Source organism: Montipora capricornis, chromosome 4 (assembly GCF_036669925.1).
Source record: "Montipora capricornis isolate CH-2021 chromosome 4, ASM3666992v2, whole genome shotgun sequence".
NCBI classification, from domain to species: Eukaryota; Metazoa; Cnidaria; class Anthozoa; order Scleractinia; family Acroporidae; genus Montipora; species Montipora capricornis.
In genome coordinates, this window is record NC_090886.1 from 34,353,808 (window position 1) to 34,370,934 (window position 17,127).

Here is a 17,127-nt window from a genome sequence, read left to right on the forward strand (position 1 = left end):
CCTCTGAGGTTCAATCGGACAGTTTTGAACGTGAGTAATGGCGGACCATGAAATCCAAAGCTTACACTCAAAATAAACAGCCTTTGGATAAAACTCAAAGCTCAAAATTTTGCCAGTTAGGTGTTAAGCGAACACGCTTTCAAAATCAGAAGAAAAAAAGGAAATGATTTTTTAATCATAGTACCACTTTAATACAAAATTGTCCAGTTACAGGGAACTACAATCACTGGTAAACTTCGGAAAATGGGGAGAGATTACCAGAAAGATAAAAACAAAAAGAGGTTACATTGTATTTCTTATTGTTAATGCTACTAAATTTGCCAGTGGAAACAACAAGGCCCTATTAGGGGTTATCAGGAATACAGGATATTTAGGTAAAAAACTTATAGGGATATAGGATATTTGGGGAGGAAATTAACTGGATGCAGGATATTATAAAAGCCGAACTGGTATTATAGTGATACAAACCACAGGAATTAACGAGATACAGGATTCCTCCCTCCCCTAATGGGGCCTCAACAATCAGCACAGCAATACTATGACAATTTACCTTTACTATTGCCTTTTGAGAAACATTAAGGTAAAATTTCTTTCGAATACTGCCTAGAGATCGATCTTTTGCTTTGGTTTGTGTATAAAACAAAATACAGTGTATGTCTTTTTATTTGTTGTTTAAGGCTTTTTTACTATTATTTTAAAGTTTTTGATTCCTGCACTAGGAGGAATGGATTAATTTTTTGATGTCATACCATTAAATTTAATATTAGGCTTAGTGTTTACATAACAATTATTCCAATTTTATAATCTAATGGGATTTCTTATTAATGTACCGGAGTTTGGAAATACAGAAAGGAATAAAATGGGATTCCCAGAGGGGGACTTCATTTAGTGTGACTCCAAAGAAGATTCAAGTAAGATATAGCAAACCAACACGTGATCAGAGTTGCTTTGATGGCTCAGTGGGAACTTACTTGCTCCCGGGGTGCGTGGCCTCAGTTCGAGGCGCGACTGATGGTTCCTGTTGTATCACACGGGATTCTTATCAAGCGGCCGGTAATCTACTATCCCTGGGGTGTGCACATTTGTGACTATGACGAAAAATAAAAAAAATTTAACTGGATTATTGATGTGGTCTGCCTGCGGTCATGGGATACTAAACGGGGGGTTTTAAGTAATTATTTCTGGGGGTTTCTACAATACTTGGAGTCAACATACAGATGAACGGAGAAGTTTTTTTTTTGTTTTTTCCTGTTAACCATTTCATTTCTCTCTGTCTAGCTGTAAGTTTGCATTGTTCTTGCTATTTCATGCCCCATTGTAATCTAGTAGACAATTGATTGTTTCTTGCTAGTTTTTACCATAAGTGGTGTAAGCGAGCGACTCAGCCTCAGTGATTACCCAATAAGCCTTGCGGGTGATTAGGTGCTTAAAGCAGTTCTCTAAATTCTCTTTCCCTTTACAAAATAATAATACCAAAAAAGGATGTTTAACTCTTAACTACCATTTCTCTAAATGTCAAGTTTATCCGTGGGAAAACTGCCTTTTTGCGCACAGGAAGGGAATGGAACCAATAAACATTTGTAGGATGATTCATCATTAACAGACTCCCATGCGACAACTCAAGCTTTACAGGTTCAATTTTTCTCTTAGCACTTCTACCTCTGGCATCTGCATGGCGGAATATAAAGTCTCTCGCTTGGCCTAATGAAACTGATGCTATAGCACTTCTGGCTACTAAATCAGCCTCATCGTCTCTGTGTTCCCCCATATGGTCAATACCATCATTGTATCTGTTAACAAGTACAAAGTTGAACTTATGGCCAGTCAGTGATGAGACCAGATCACTGATACCTTTTAGAAAATCAGCATTCTGCCATGGTTGGGCTGATACTGTCACGCCAGAAAAAGTATATGTTAGCCCTCTATCCCCATAGGCAGCTTGCTTTCTGGGAATCTTGTGCCATTTTCCATGAACAAAGACTTTGCTGTCAGAATTGTATTTTACCACTTTTTCTGCAAGTTGGAAAAGAGCATCAGCCTCAGTTTTGGTAAAAAGTTGAACATAATCCAGATCCAAGTTTTCTGCAGATATCTGTTTCCACTGAAGGTCTTGTTTTGCACCAATATTGTATAGGAAAGACAGCTTTGGTTGTGAGGTACAAAGTTGATTGGATCTACTGTCATCACCTCTACATGCAGCCGTTTTTATCTCATCAAGTTCATTCTTTGTTTCTCCGTCTTCCAATTTACGTTTTTCACCTTTTGAGTCTGTTTTAAGAAAGTAAGAATCAATCATTTCATCAACTATCAGCTACTATCAGAACGCCTTCTGCAACAACCTGGAACTAACTGAGGTAATAGGGAGGTCTGGGTACAAGATGATAGACTGGGTGGGACTGAGTACAAATTTACAAACAAAGATGGCGGAAAACGGAAGATTTCTTGAAGCAGCATGGCCAAACACGAAATCTCCTTGTGGATTTTGTGCGAAGGAAACTTCGAAGTACACTTGTCCTCGTTGTAACCTTCGTTACTGCTCCACTGGGTGCTATAAAAGCGACAAACACTTGCAGTGCTCCGAGCATTTCTACAAAGAATGCGTCATGGAAACGATGACTGCACGAAAGGGAAGCGACGAAAGCCAGCGGAAAATGCTTGACATGTTAAAAAAACTCGAAGAACAGGATCGAGAGATTCAAGATGAAATAGAAGCTGAAGATTTAGAAGACCGTCTAGGTGATTTGGACATCATCAGTGCTGAACCTGAGGCAGTTTGGTCTGTCCTTACAGATAAAGAGCGGAAGGAATTTGAGTCAGCCGTAAAGAGTGGAGAAATTTCTAAGGTTATCAATATTTGGGTTCCGTGGTGGAGTGTCAGAAAAGATAAGGAACGCAGGTAAAAAACGACGCCAAGAAAATTTAACCTATTAGTTTAATCTTTCCCTGCTGTGCATGTGGGCAGTTGGTCCACAGGCACCCCAAGCTCAGTGTGAGGGAAAGCCAACAAAAATATAAGGATTTGTATAGGAATCCCAAGAAAAGACCTGAAAATTCTCTTTTCAGGTCTTTTATTGGGATTCCCATACAAATCTTTACGTTTTTGTTGGCTTTCCCTCACACTGATCCTTGGGCACCTGTGGTTGGTCAGGTTTGGGCCATTCCCCTTATTATGAGACCCCCCTCCCCCCCCCCCCCCCCTTGTTGGAGTGCCTAGGGCTCCTTGGGAGGGTAAGGAAGTAATTTCTGAGGGGTAACCCAATTGGTTTCTTTGGTCTTCGAACAAAGTCCAGGAAAATGTATCAGCACTTTGATCTTCGTTATTCTAAGGGGATAAATTTGTAGAGACACCCCCAATGGCAGGGGGGGGGGGGGGGAAGGGAGGGGGTGCGTCTATTAAATGGAATGACCCTCCATTTTCATTCTTTACATCTCTTGGTCCCGGAGATGCAGCTAATCATATTGTACATTCTAAGCTTAACGTTGATGATCACCAGAACTGGAAGCATCCCTTCTACAGCACACTCAGGTTTAAAGTCTAAGGGTCAATTGCTTATATTTTCAATAACATATAGAAATGGGGTCGGGGTTAGTTTGTACATTAGGGTGATAGTTAATGTTAGAGGGACACTAACAATAAGGATATTGAAGTGTATTAATTAGTGCTAAGGCACTGATTGAGGGCACTGTGCAGAAATCCAATCCAATCATCACTTTTCAAGTGTAAGGATGGTTTTTGAGGAGAGGGGAAAACTGGAGTACCTAGAAAACAATCTCTTGGAGTAGAGTAGAGAATTAACAAACTCAACCCATACATGTATATGACGCCGAGTCTTGGAATCGAACCTGGGCCACATGGGTGGGAGGTGAATGCTCTCACCACTGTGCCATCCCTGCTCACACTTTAAAAAATAATATTTCTGTGATGTGGATGATAAGAGGGAGGGTACCTGGACACTTCTTGACATTTATCACACAAACCATGGATCTCAATATCCTGTACAGTATGTCTGTTTTGTTGGTGTTGTTACCAAGTTGCTTATGTGGGACCCATAGCTCTAAACAGTGATTATTATTTTTTAATTTTTAGGATGAAAATAGAGGAGGTACATGAAGCAAATCATCTTACAAAGGAATCACCCAGTATACCAGAAGGAGTAAATAAAAGTAGATGTCATCAGGTGCCAACTGTCAAAAGGAACATTCCATCCCTGAATTCATTAATTAGAACCTCAAGTCCACATGTAAATGTCAAGTTTGGCCTTATTGATGTTCTATTTGCATATGCTTATGTTCTAAGATTGTACAATGGATGCCCAGAAGATGCCTTAGAGCAAGCAGTAGAGAGCCTTTTACAGCTTTCCCCTGTTTTGTCTCAGAATGCCATGTTTGAGAGCGTTGAGTCAGCAGTTCATAGTTCACTCAATCTTGTACAGCACTCAAAGGATTTGTATTGTTCTGAGGAATGGTCTCATCTCTCTCTCATTGATGTTGTTGCATTGATCAATGGGCATACTAATTGTGAAGGTCAGTGTGTAAATTTTGTGGAATGTGCTCTGTCTCATCTATGTAGACTTTTCACTGGGGGAAAGCAAAAGCTGAAGGAAAACTCTGAGAAGCAGCAACAAGCCACAGCCTTATCCAAATCCATCTGGTTAGCAAAAAAGAAAGCGGAATTTTTCTTAGCTTGGGTCCACTCAAACATCAACATTTTGCATTCACTTGCTCCGAGTATACAGCTTCTACATAATGAGCTTATGGCAAGCCACAAACGACACAAAGAACAAAAGGAGGAACTGGAGAAGGCTTGGGGAGGATCAAAACCACCCAAGAAAACCCCACTTGTCATTGAGATTTTAAAATAAAGGGCTGTATGCATATCAACAATAAATTATTTGTGACTCGCTTTTATAGTGCAGTCACAATATTAATTCAGGGCTCAATTCCAAGCAATGAATATCCCCTGTATTGCCAAAGTTAACAATGAATATTTTACGTATCTTTCTCAAACTCATTAATAATTCATGAAACAAACAAAATTAATGTTTATTCATTTCCTAGATTACACTGTAATTAATGTTGACATGGCGGTCAAAACCAGAAAACTTATCCGTATTACAAGTAGCTGCTTCTTGCATTTCTCAAAATTGCGACTCAGGAGATCAATGCAAAATGCAAATTACTCCTATATACCTGTATATATACCAACTAACAACTGTGCATGCGTTAATGAAACAAAACTGAAAGGAAACCAAAATAAAATATAGGTAACTATAAATGTATGTGTGACTTTTTTTTTGTTTTTGTTTTTCTACTTTAAATTTGGTTGCGATTGAGAAGCCATTTCAAAAACTTGTGCCTTGTGCTTCATCATTGTTTCCAAACACACAATTATCTGTTTCCTCATGTGTGGAAACCCTGATAAAACAAAAGGCACAAGTTTATAGACCTGGCCCGGGTTGCTTGAAGCATGGTTAGCCCTAACCAGCGATAAATACCATGGAAACCTATAGGTTTTGATACCTCTTTTAAAACCAACAGTTAGCGCTAACCACGGTTTGAGCAACCGGTCCCTGCATGTTATCTGAAGTAGAAAGTATCAGGTCCCCACGGAAAAAAAAAAGGATTACAAAAGTTTTAAACCATACAATGGTTGCTCGTATTACTGGCTAGTTTAACACCCCTGGGTTGCTTACAGAATTCCTTTTCTGTTGCTCAGTGCTGGAAATAACAGTCGGTCATCGGACATTGTCCAACCAAATTTTGAAAATGTCCGGCCAATTTCACATTATGATCGGACACGATGACCGAACATCTCACCAGCTCATCTTGAGTTCTCTTCTTCAAGGTGTTGTCAGTCAATAAATTATGTCAGGTCCAATTTGTCAAATGTCCGACCAACAGGAAGATTTGAAAGGACATATGTCCTGTGAATAAAGAAAAATTATTTCCAGCACTGGTTGCTTGTAGAAGAGGGAAAATTAACATTGTTGTAGACAGTTTGCTTTGCACTTGCTGAGCACATCTGTGATCAACTCACTTACATGTAACAATGCCTTGACACAAACAGTTTTTATTTGGAATTTACCTTTTCCAGTGGTTACATTAAAAGTACATGTATGGAATAAATAAATAAAAATATATTGTATCTTAACTGCATTCCACTGACAATTCTCACCATCGCATAATGCAATACATTTGGGGGGGGGGGGGGCCTTTACTTAAAAACAATACAAGTTAATTACTCTTGGGACTGTACAATTCTTCAGTGAACTAGATATCAATTGTTTCAATGCAAATAACCCCCCAAAATGAACTGTGATATGGGATTGGTGCAAAAAAAGTGAATGACGTGTTAGCTTTAATGAATTTTTACATTTGCATGAACAGATTTTCCTTGAAATGTCATTGCCCTCGTTATCAACTCGTTGCCAACAGTGGAACGTTTACCACCCTCACAAAATTCTGCAGCAAGTTCTCTTAAGGTTATTGCTATTCTCCTAGAGACAATATGCTCTCTTTTTATCGCATGTTTCCAGTCATAGCGAGCAGCACCTTTAACAATGATCAGTGATCTCCTTGGCATTGGGACGGCAACTTCAACATCATCACCTTTGCTGAGAAAGAACGTGAGAATGCTGTCTGATAAAAGGTTCAAAGTTACTAGCCGCTCGCCCCAAACCCAGAAGTCATCAAAGTGTGGATCAATAGAAGATCCCCTCTCTGGCTCGTACTCTAAGTTACACAGCTCCACTGGTTGAAAGTCATGCAATGCTGGAACAAGTGTCCACATTCGTTCCACCAATGTCTTGCTAAACTCTGGGAGTCCTGTAAAGTTATCCAATTTCAATTTCCTTTTCTTGAAATTCACCTGAGGTCCAAAGTCCTAAAAGCAAAAAAGAAAGCGATGATGATCTGAATGAAGGGATGTGTTACATGGCTGATGACTACTCAAGCCAACCTGTTATATTGGACTTTTTCCTAGATGTTTCACCTCCACCCCACAAACAGTCCATTCCTACAGACTTGACTGATTAGAGTGTAATGTGAAGTGCTTGTTTTCTACCCCATATGAACCATGTGAGTGTTAGCCCTACTAATGGAAATGGACCCACACAAGATTGCAAACGTTGGCCGTGAAGCACTATTATGTGACCGTCCACGGGAAAACCAACAAAAAGGTGATGACACGGGCACGCTATTTTAGCACGCTAGACAAAAGAAATTTTCTTTAACACGGGAGTGTTGTGTCGTAATGCACGCCTCATTAAAATTTTCTTGTGTCTGATACTACAAGTTGTAAACAATAGAGCGTGTTATACCAAACAAAAGAGCGTGTCAGCTAAAGTAAAATCAAGCACTGCGTAATAAGACACGGAGTGAGTGAAATTGCACGACAGCTGCGCCAAAACGCTTGCTAAAAAACCAAGTATAAGCTAGTATATAAACACGCTACTCCCAAAGCCAAGTTAGGGCCGACTTACCTACAGAAATAGCTGAAAAATCCCGCAGAATACAGTATTGTGCAAAAGTAATGCAAACGTATTTCGCTGAAATTCGCGGCTTTTCGACGAAAAAATATCGAATTTTCGATGGAAGCGAATTTTCAACGAAAAGTCATGATAATTCTCAAGGCCTATTGTTTCCAACTACGCGAATTTTCGAACGAAAATTCCCTCGGAACGAAAATTGACTTCAAATTTTCGTGTGAAAAATCGCTCTGTTCGATAAATGACCTCAAAAAATTTAGCGAAATTACGCTCTTTAGTTGCTGTTCTCGAACATTCCCACGTATTTTCTGGACAAAAATTTGCCAAGTTCGAATTTGCCGCGATGATTCTTTTCTGCCGTCATTTCACAATGTGTAAGCTCTACAACAAACTCTTGTTTGTGAAGCAATTGCAGTTTTTGATGTGTGAGGCAATCTTTTTTTTTTCGTTGGAAATAGCCGATTAAACTGTCGGATCAGTTAAGTCTGTTGAAATATTATTTCAACAGACTTAACTGATCAGAGTGTAACGTGAAGTTCTTGTTTTCTACCCCATAAGAACCATGTGAGCATTAGCCCTACTAATGGAAATGGGCCCACAAAAGGATAGAGAAAAACTCTGACCAGGGTGGGAATTGAACCCACAGCCTTCCGGTTAGATCACCGACTCAGTTACAAGGTCAGATGGGAGCAGGTCGTGGGAACTGAAGATGTTAAAGTCATGGCAATGAACATGTACAAGTACATGTCCTTGTGTGGGCCCATTTCCATCAGTAGGGCTAACGCTCACATGGTTCATATGGGATAGAAATCTAGCACTTCACATTACACTGATATTCAGTTAACTCTGTTTAAAATTTAAGTGCTACACGGCCAACGTTTGTATAAACGTAACCTTTCCTTGTACTTGTACATGTTCATTGCTGTGACTTTAACATCTTAAGTTCCCACGGCCTGCTCCTGTCTGACCTAGTAGCTCAGTTGGTAGAGCAGCGGTGATCTAACCCGAAGGTCGTGGGTTCAATTCCCACCATGGTCAGAGTTTTTCTCTGTCCGTGTGTGGGCCCATTTCCATTAGTAGGGCTAACGTTCACATGGTTCATATGGGGTACAAAACAAGCACTTCACATTCCATTCTAATCAGTTAAGTCTGTTGAAATATATTGCTTCACGGCCAACATTTGCAAAAAACGTAACCCTTCCTTGTACTTGTACATAATCATTGTCGTGACTTTAACGTCTTCAGTTCCCACCGCCTACTCCCGTCTGACCTTGTAGCTTAGTCGGTAGAGCAGCGGTGATCTTACCGGAAAGTCGTGGGTTCAATTCCCCACCCTGGTCGGAGTTTTCCTCTGTCCTTGTGAGGGCCCATCTCCATTAGTAGGGCTAACGCTCACATGGTTCATATGGGGTAGATACTTATCACTTTACATTACTCTAATCAGTTAAGTCTGTTGAAATATAGTGCTTCAAGGCCAATGTTTGCAATCTGTTGATGAATTTCACACATATGAAACTCTTATTAAAACCTCAAATCTGATGATTTTAGTCACACTTTTAATTAACTTTGCACTTGCCCTCTTTACCCTCTTTATTCTGTTTTAGAGATAACCAGTTTCATAGATTCCACGTTCCCCATTCTTGTTTCCGTTCCCCGTTCCCATTGCTCCCTTTCCTGTTCCCTTTTTTAGAGGTAGCCAATAATCTTCTTTTACCTGTTTTCGCCTTCCAGATTGCGAAGGTTTCCAAATTGTTTCGTCGATTTCTCTTACAATGGATCGCTCCTCAAATTCGCTGACAAAATCTCGAATCACATCGACACCATGCAAAGTTGTTCCGTTTTCCGCATCCACTGAACTGGTCAACTCTTGAACGTGAATGCACTTTTTATCGTAAGATAATGTCTTTCCGCACATGATACAAAGTTTATAACGCCTTTGTTTCTTAGAGAACTCCTCCGTTATGGTGTTTCTCAAAGTGTTCTGCAATTTGACGTTGTTTTCACAAAGTAAACACTTTCGAATCCCGGTGCAACCACATTCTCTTCCAACAGCCGACATGTTGGAAATGATGGTGCAGTTCTAAAAGGAAAGATGATTGGTTAAATTATTTATCATCCAATTAAAAGTGTTGAAAGATAAATACACTTGAATGCTGCGCATGAGCGTTCCGCTGTTCCACTGTTCCACATACACGTGTTGTGTATTGGCAGTGTTTACTTCAGACGACTTTGACGGATGTGTGTTTTCTGGAAAAACAACACTGTCTTCCGTGATATTTTCCGGATTTAGGACCGTTCATGATGTCCTTCAGTCAAACTCTCACAGTAGAAGACATAAAAAGGCGAGCTGGTTGCGAGGACCTGTCTCAAATTCGGCAGCTAAAGTAAGACATAAGTCGCACTTTCCTACGGTCATAGCACGTACATAATTATGATCTTGATCATAAATTCTTTAAGGGCTTGTTTTGTTTTGAAAGGGAAATTCGTAGACCCATTACTCCCTCTGGAACTAAACTGAGAAAAATTAGTGTATTTTGGGTTCTTTAAATTCCAAAGTGGAGCTGTTTTGCATTGCCGTTTGACACAGCAGCGCTTCAGGAACATCTTAAGCTTATTATGAAGCTGAAATCGTAAGTGAAATCTCACTCTTCATCTTACGTATGATGCCGGGAAACGTAAATTGATTAACACGGGAAAGAACATTTATTATGAGCCTAAGGTACCGGTAGTATAACTGAAATTTTGCAGGTAATAATTGTATATAAATATTGTAAATATTGTATTTTGAAGGCGGAAATGGGATGGATGATGCATCACAGTGATTGCATACAACATGCAGTGCAATTAATTGAAACGAGATCTCTTTGACTTCAAATGAACCCATTCTACAGCCATGACTTGACTGACCTTAGGGACAATTTCCAAAGTTATTCAATCCAAAAAGGAAACAAATCTTGTATTGAATTAAGAGATTAAAGAAACATAACATTAGCAAACCCAGGTGGAAGAAATTGCAAGCAATCAAGCATGTAAAACCCATTGACCCTCACACCCTTAAGCTTTTTGTTTGGGATGGTCTCTCACAGGGCTTTTAAAGATACTTCTTTGCTTTCTGGCTCTTATACCAATCCTAAGGTGCTAGCTCCACGTGTTATTTAAGTGGGGACACTGTCTCGTAAAGTTGTGTGGAGAAATGGGAAATAACGTTTAGCCTTGAAACGTTTATTTTAAATTGGGCATAACAATTAGTTATTTTTAATAGAATAATTATTATTATTTAAGTGAAATTTACTCATGACCCTCTGCTTGCAGTTTGTCAGATCTTGGGTTAACATCTATAACAGCTGACATCTTACAGTGTTTACCAAATCTTGTGGAACTTGATCTTTCTAAGAACAAGCTAACAGCAGTTGAACTTGATGGAGCCATACCACAAGTGAAAACACTGAGCTTTTCCAGCAACCAGTTGTGTAGTGTGGATGGATTCAAGGCATTTCCCAACCTTGAAAACCTGGATGTCACAAATAATCCTACACTTGAGGTCAGTTAATGAAATAGCCTGTTGTGAAGTGTGCCTGTGTCACATACAGAGACGCTTTGCAGCAGACTGAATTATAAAATGGCAGTTTTATACTTTGTTTCGGCATGAGCCTTATTCAAATTAAATTTACCAATTTAAATGAGGTTAAACTTCGTTTAACCAAGTAAACAACTAGGAGCGATTGCAGCCAATTGGTCAGTGGTTTTAATATACTTGCGCATGCATGGAATACCTCGTGCTTTGGGCTGTATCGCTTATTTATCAGTGTGGCAGGAAGTAGGAGCATTGTGTGTGGAGTGTTTAGTGGTTTTTGTTCCCTCCCTGCCCACCCTCTGCTTTCCACTGTGTATCAGTGTGACGGGTGCCCGTTCTTCTCGGGGGCGTGGGGGCTCATGGCTGGGTTGTTAGGGTTTGCCAGCCATCGGTGCAGTCTCCATCTTGGAGCTGGCTGCCAATAGTAGAAGCTCCAGGATGTTTCGGGCACCCAACCTCCAAAGAGCAACGATGTTGTTTAGTGCATATATATAACCTTTCTTGTGGAAATGACTTAATTGCATTCCTTCATAGGCAATTCACTTTCAAAATGACCTGTGACATGAAAATAAATTAAAATAAAACTTACAAGATATTAACAACATCAATAATACAGATTGATATGTATAGAAATTATTATGTTGGTGTTGTGACGATATCAGCCAATCAGATTGCACCATTTTTATGTGCTCAAAGAAGTCTTGTCTTTGTCTTTCGTGTGCTTTGACATGGCCACTTTGTAAGTTTGTTTGCTGAGCTAGTCATTAAACCAGTTGAGTTTTGGAGTATTTACGTGATGTCAAAAGTGAATGCTGAATCACTGGCTGGTGAGGACAAGCTTTGTTCGTGGAAGGAATTATTAGTTATACATGTTGAAGGCAGACAAATGCAGTCAACAATGCAGATGGATAGTGATAATGTAACTTCGCAATCTCCTTCTGTTCCTCATTCTGTGACCACCATGGCTTCTTCATTCATGTGTAATGTGTCTTTGCCGCTGAAGCTGGATATACACAGTGGAAATTTGTCGAAAGGGTGGAGATTAAAGATTATGTACAAGAGTACAGACTGTGCAACCTACCAGAAAGAGCAACCAAAAGAACCACTCATCTCTCACAAGATCCTCAGCCTCCCCTGGGAAACAGTTGGTTGTGACATCTTTCACTTTGAAGATCATGACTACCTCTGTACTGTGGATTACTACTCAAACTACTTTGAGATCGACCCACTCAAGCATGAGTGCCCTTCTAATTTGTAAGACAAATGAATGCAGATTAATTCAATAATAATTACAACCGCTTTCATGAATTACATGTACCGTGTTTCCTCCGAAAGATGTGATTGCAGACACTCAGTGACATGTAGCTCCAATGGTTTTAAGGCCTCATGAGCGGAAAGAGTTCCCTGGAGAAAAATAGTAGAGTAGAGAAGCACTAAATTAAACTCAACCCCCAAATGACCTGACAGGTACAAAACACAGGTCTCAAGTCACGGGTCTCTGTTTTACCAATACAGAAACAAACCTAAACATTCACTAAAGCTAACCGTAGGCCTAATTAGACCTAAACAAGAGTTTTTAGGCCTAAGCTTAGCTTAATGGATGTTTACGTATGTTTACGTATTGGTAAAACAGAGACCCATGACGTGAGATTTGTGTTTTGTACCTGCCTGGAATGACCCGACTCTGGGATTTGAAACCCAGGACACATTTATGGAAGGTATGAGTTCTCCCGTTATACTTACTTATGGAAGAAGAGTTTTCCTTTCTGATCATACCCACTTCAAAGCTTCTGTGCATGCTCAGCACACAGTAATTTTGCATTTGGTCATCATGATACTCCAATCTCAAGATTTACTAAATACATCAATCAAGGATTGAAATTGTAGCTGTACAGAATTTAAGAGCTTAAAACAATTTAATAGGAGTTGTAGACAAAAAGAGTGGGTGTTTCATCTTTGTACAAAATTCACCCAATTAACATGATTGTAGACCGCAGGTGGATGGGTGACATATATTTTAAGCAATAATTTATTATTCATTTAAGGTTTCAGATAAGTACAAGCTGGTTTCTCTCTGTCCTTTGTTAAAAATCATGGATGGAAAGGTCAGTATGTATTTTTTTGTTAATATCAGTTATAAATATACGCAGTGCTACAATCATGACAAAACTCTTAGGAAAAGAACCCCTCCAAGTGCTTTCAGTGGTAAGCAAGCAATTTGACCCCCCTCCCCTGTCTCAATGTTGTTTTCTGGGGGTCACGAACAGTTTCCTGGAAATCAACACTTTCCAAATCATTGTTGCATAGGGGAAGGGGGAAGAAGAAGTCACTGCTGTGGAATCCACAACGGAGAAATAGTGAAAAAGTGCTTTTTATCAGTTTTTGTACGGTTTTCCTAAAGAGTTTTGTCCACGATTGAAGATCTTAATGGCAAACAGATATACTGTACATGTACATACTTAGCATGTTCATTATTTTTAAGTACAAGTGGTGTTGATGTCAATGAAATGTTAGTGCTGCTAAAGTTCTTAGAATGGTCTAGATTTAAAAACTGGGAAAAATTATTTATTTCTCCTGATAAAATCATCAAGTATGAAGTGGTAAAAACCGTTTTTTGAGGTGTTTTAGGTCTCTTGGAAACCCTTTTCAAACCTACATGTACAATTGTAGCTTCAGGGAAACCTTAATTTTAAAACCCATTAGAAACTTTTTTAAAATGTTCCAAAACTATTCTGAAACACACTTTTCAAACTATTTTGCAAAGCCAATAATAACCCTTTTGAAGCCCTTGTAAGTCCAGTCAGAACCCTTTTATAATTATAGAAGCGGTCAAGAAACTTTGAAATTCTTTGCAGAAACCCCCTGCGTGCCCTTCTAAAACTTGGGTGCAAGAAACCTTGTAGAGAAAATTGGAAATGCCCACCCTTTAGGAACCCTTTGCAAACCTGGTGTGTGGGAGTTGTAAATCCATTTGAAAGGCTTTTGAAACCCACTTTCACTAACACTCAATGTTAATTGAGCCATGTTTTCACATTATTGCATGAGGGTCACAAATTCTCTAAACTTCACCATCATGAGGCTTTACCTGTTACAAAAATTTATCTTTGCACACTCAGGGCCTGAAATTCTGAGGGAATCAGCATCCCTCCCAGGGTGAGACGAAAATGAAAAGATGAAGTTGCCCTTCGGGCAAGCTGTTACTTGAGGTTACTAGCCCGAAGGTCTGACGAGCTAGCCCGACATTAAATTGTTCATAAAGAATAATCAGATGTATTTAAGGACGGTGCCTAATATTTAAGGGTATTTTTGCCCCGTTTCATGATTATGTAGGAAATGTAGATCTTAACAAGTGTTATGGAAATCCAAAAAGAAAATGGGGGGTAACCACCCATTTTTCAAAGATAATTCATGAATAATATTTGTAAGAAGCTTTAAAATACAAAGCAATGTATGGCGTTTTTTTCTCAAACTGAATCTTAATTATTTCTCAAAAATGCCTGGTTACCCGCAATTTTCTTTTTGGATACCAAGAGTATTTACTAAGATCTACTTTTTCCGGATAGTTTTAAGTCGCGCAATAACATCCCTGTATTAGTAAGCATCAACGGTAGGAAACCAGATTATCTCGAGATGCGCAGAATGTATGCGCAATAACAATAGTTTCCCAACGAAACGCACCTAAATTTCCGAGAAAATCCACTGCACCGTGACTTGGCTGGAATTTAATTAGACTGATTGTCTCGCACTGCACGCTGTCAGTCGGCAAAGATTGTCATTTCAAAAATATATTTCGGTCGCTATGTAAGCAGAAAAAGTCATGACGTTATTTACGGACGCAACTAAAATGCGGCGCAGAACGTTGTCACGCTACGATAATTTGGTCTCATAACGTTATCATTTTCTCTCAGGAGCTTCTGCTACACACTTTGTGGTATAAAAGCTCAATTTATCATCAGAAAAGAGAAACCAACGGTGCTTGCCCGTCGGGCAAGCTGCGATAAGAAAACGCTAGCCCGACAAGTCATTCCAGTAGCCCCGGGCTATCGGACAGCACTTTCGTCGCGCCCTGCCCTCCTTGGAAAGATATCATAGGCTGAATTTGACAAATAAGAAATAAACAAAAGCAGTACTGTTATTATTGTCTTCTTTTTTCTCAGGATATTGGTCTGATGAGAGATGCTGTCAATCGGCTGAACTCCACATTGTCACAAAAGGTTGGAGACTAAGCTACACTGTTCAGATGTGTACAATTCTGGCAGGATATTTAGAACTGCGGGTATTTGCTGGGGAACCATTAGAAATCCCATGCAGATCTCCTGTGAATATTAATTTTTGTCTCACTTATGACATAAATGTTTGTGTTATACAAATGTTATTAATATAATTAATTTTCATTGCATGTACATGTACAGTGCAGACCAGAAATATGCGTCCCAAAAAACGCGTGCGAAACGAGCATACGAAAATTGCGCACACACGTCTGCGTTTGTAACACGCGCATCAAAAACGTGCATTCATCAAAGATAATTAGTATGTATGAGTTGGCCCATTGTCTTTTCATATTTTAACTTTTATTGTTAGTTTCAGCGCAAGACAATGGCTATGTCAACAGTGGTTTGATTTCAAATAACGCGTGCTTCCAAGTGGAATTCGAGTCAACAATGGACTCGCTTCCGCTTCACATTTAATTTCAGACATTTGAAAATTACTTTCACTTCTCGCTGCATCAACAAATGACATAATGAGGGGAATAAATATTTTCCTGTGATTAAAATGTAAAACAGGACTATTTTCAATTTGAAAGACATCGGTTTTGCCAACAGAAATCGATCAACAACAAATATCGCTAAGAGCAAGACTTGGACGAACGGCGGAGTGAAATGCAGTAAAATCAACGAAATAAGGAGTATATTCATTCGCAAACAAAACTTACTTACGCAATCTGTAATAGCGGTACTTTCTCGAATATTTCAAAATAATTTTTGTAATGCGTGCGTGACATTCAAAAGGCGTCTCGGCATTCTGTCCTTTTGCGAATTGAAGCTGTATTACTTCAGCAAGATTCATTGGAATGCGCTCGGAGTTGAAAAATCTCCCCTTTAAGATATCTTCTGCACCAATTTCTTTCTTTAGTTAAGCTTTACGGAGGAGAATTAACGCGGGGTTGGCTGGAAGCATACGGAGTGAAACCCTGTGTGACAAAAAACGCCGGCCCTAATGTCGTCTTCTTTTGTTTGAGAGCCTGGAACCAAATGTTTACTTGTCGGAGCCTCAGAGCAGTTCTCTCATGACGACTTCTGTGGCGCCATTCTCAGTATTTGACGTTCGCGAAAAACTTGGGATGTTACAAAAACTCCTCAGTAGCGCTGTTTTCTTTTTTTCCTGAAATTCTTAAGCTCGACAAATTTTCGGCAAAGCACTTTTATTGCGAAGAATTGGCGGAAAGGTCAGAAGCTACGTCTACGGAATTATTTTCTCTGTTGTCTGGCATTTTCTATGACAACGATCCAAACTGCAGTTTCGGCAGCAAAAAGGTCAAAATAACTCAACTATCAGTGGTCAGCTGCAGGATGACAACAGAGTTTTATTATTTTTCATTCAGTGAATGTCGAAAGAATTTAAAACTTTGTAGGTTCGTTTCGAAAACTCACAATGATCAGTTGACACCGCTCTTCAATTTAAATGTTCTGGTAAGTTGATCACAGAAATTAAATATTCATTTTATTGTCTGTCTATTGTTTTGTGGAACAATGAACATCACATCTACGATACGAGTTTGCATAACAAAAGAGAAAACGCGCATTTAAAAACGCGTGTGCGCAAAAAACGCGCGTGCATTTTGCGTCTGCGTAGGACGCATATTTCTGGTCTGCACTGTATCTAAAATATTATTTTACGTCATTCTTGATCTGATACCTGTAGAAGACTTACCAAGTTTATGCTTAAATTACACGTCCAGCAAGCAGAAATTATTTTGTACATGTATGTTTTCCCATGCTTGCAAGCCTAGATAGGATAATTTAATGCAAGGACAAAAGAGTATTTTTTATTGATCATTATTTGTGA

At 39.3% G+C, this 17,127-nt stretch overlaps 4 protein-coding genes across 4 annotated transcripts in view; 2 read left to right on the plus strand and 2 right to left on the minus strand.

The window, feature by feature from the left end:
- Window positions 1-167: 167 nt before the first annotated feature.
- LOC138045994 (DNA oxidative demethylase ALKBH2-like) lies at window positions 168-2,361 on the minus strand. The gene has a single exon (XM_068892675.1). It carries the CDS (start codon window positions 2,294-2,296, stop codon window positions 1,487-1,489), a length of 810 nt encoding a protein of 269 aa, XP_068748776.1. The 5' UTR covers window positions 2,297-2,361; the 3' UTR covers window positions 168-1,486.
- Window positions 2,362-2,388: 27 nt separating this feature from the next.
- On the plus strand, window positions 2,389-5,275 carry LOC138045991 (zinc finger HIT domain-containing protein 2-like). Its single transcript, XM_068892672.1, has 2 exons — window positions 2,389-2,896; window positions 4,088-5,275. Exons 1-2 carry the CDS (start codon window positions 2,421-2,423, stop codon window positions 4,860-4,862), a joined length of 1,251 nt encoding a protein of 416 aa, XP_068748773.1. The 5' UTR covers window positions 2,389-2,420; the 3' UTR covers window positions 4,863-5,275.
- Window positions 5,023-9,558, minus strand: LOC138045993 (alpha-ketoglutarate-dependent dioxygenase alkB homolog 4-like). The gene is made up of 2 exons (XM_068892674.1): window positions 9,202-9,558; window positions 5,023-6,883 (listed from the first exon to the last, which is right to left on the minus strand). Exons 1-2 carry the CDS (start codon window positions 9,544-9,546, stop codon window positions 6,359-6,361), a joined length of 870 nt encoding a protein of 289 aa, XP_068748775.1. The 5' UTR covers window positions 9,547-9,558; the 3' UTR covers window positions 5,023-6,358.
- Window positions 9,559-9,676: 118 nt separating this feature from the next.
- The window catches only part of LOC138045995 (leucine-rich repeat and WD repeat-containing protein 1-like), a 48,318-nt gene continuing 40,867 nt past the window's right edge, over window positions 9,677-17,127 (plus strand). The window contains exons 1-4 of the mRNA XM_068892676.1: window positions 9,677-9,871; window positions 10,800-11,028; window positions 13,107-13,166; window positions 15,219-15,275. Of these exons, the coding sequence (XP_068748777.1) occupies window positions 9,786-9,871; window positions 10,800-11,028; window positions 13,107-13,166; window positions 15,219-15,275 (432 nt within the window). The 5' untranslated portion in view covers window positions 9,677-9,785. The remainder of the gene's footprint in view (window positions 9,872-10,799; window positions 11,029-13,106; window positions 13,167-15,218; window positions 15,276-17,127) is intronic.

Coding starts and splice junctions, on each gene's coding strand:
- LOC138045994 (XM_068892675.1), bottom strand. CDS start 2,296: ATGATTGATTCTTACTTTCTTAAAACAGACTCAAAAGGTGAAAAACGT.
- LOC138045991 (XM_068892672.1), top strand. CDS start 2,421: ATGGCGGAAAACGGAAGATTTCTTGAAGCAGCATGGCCAAACACGAAA. Junction 2,897..4,087: donor AGAAAAGATAAGGAACGCAG/GTAAAAAACGAC, acceptor TTTAATTTTTAG/GATGAAAATAGAGGAGGTAC.
- LOC138045993 (XM_068892674.1), bottom strand. CDS start 9,546: ATGTCGGCTGTTGGAAGAGAATGTGGTTGCACCGGGATTCGAAAGTGT. Junction 6,884..9,201: donor AATCTGGAAGGCGAAAACAG/GTAAAAGAAGAT, acceptor TTTTGCTTTTAG/GACTTTGGACCTCAGGTGAA.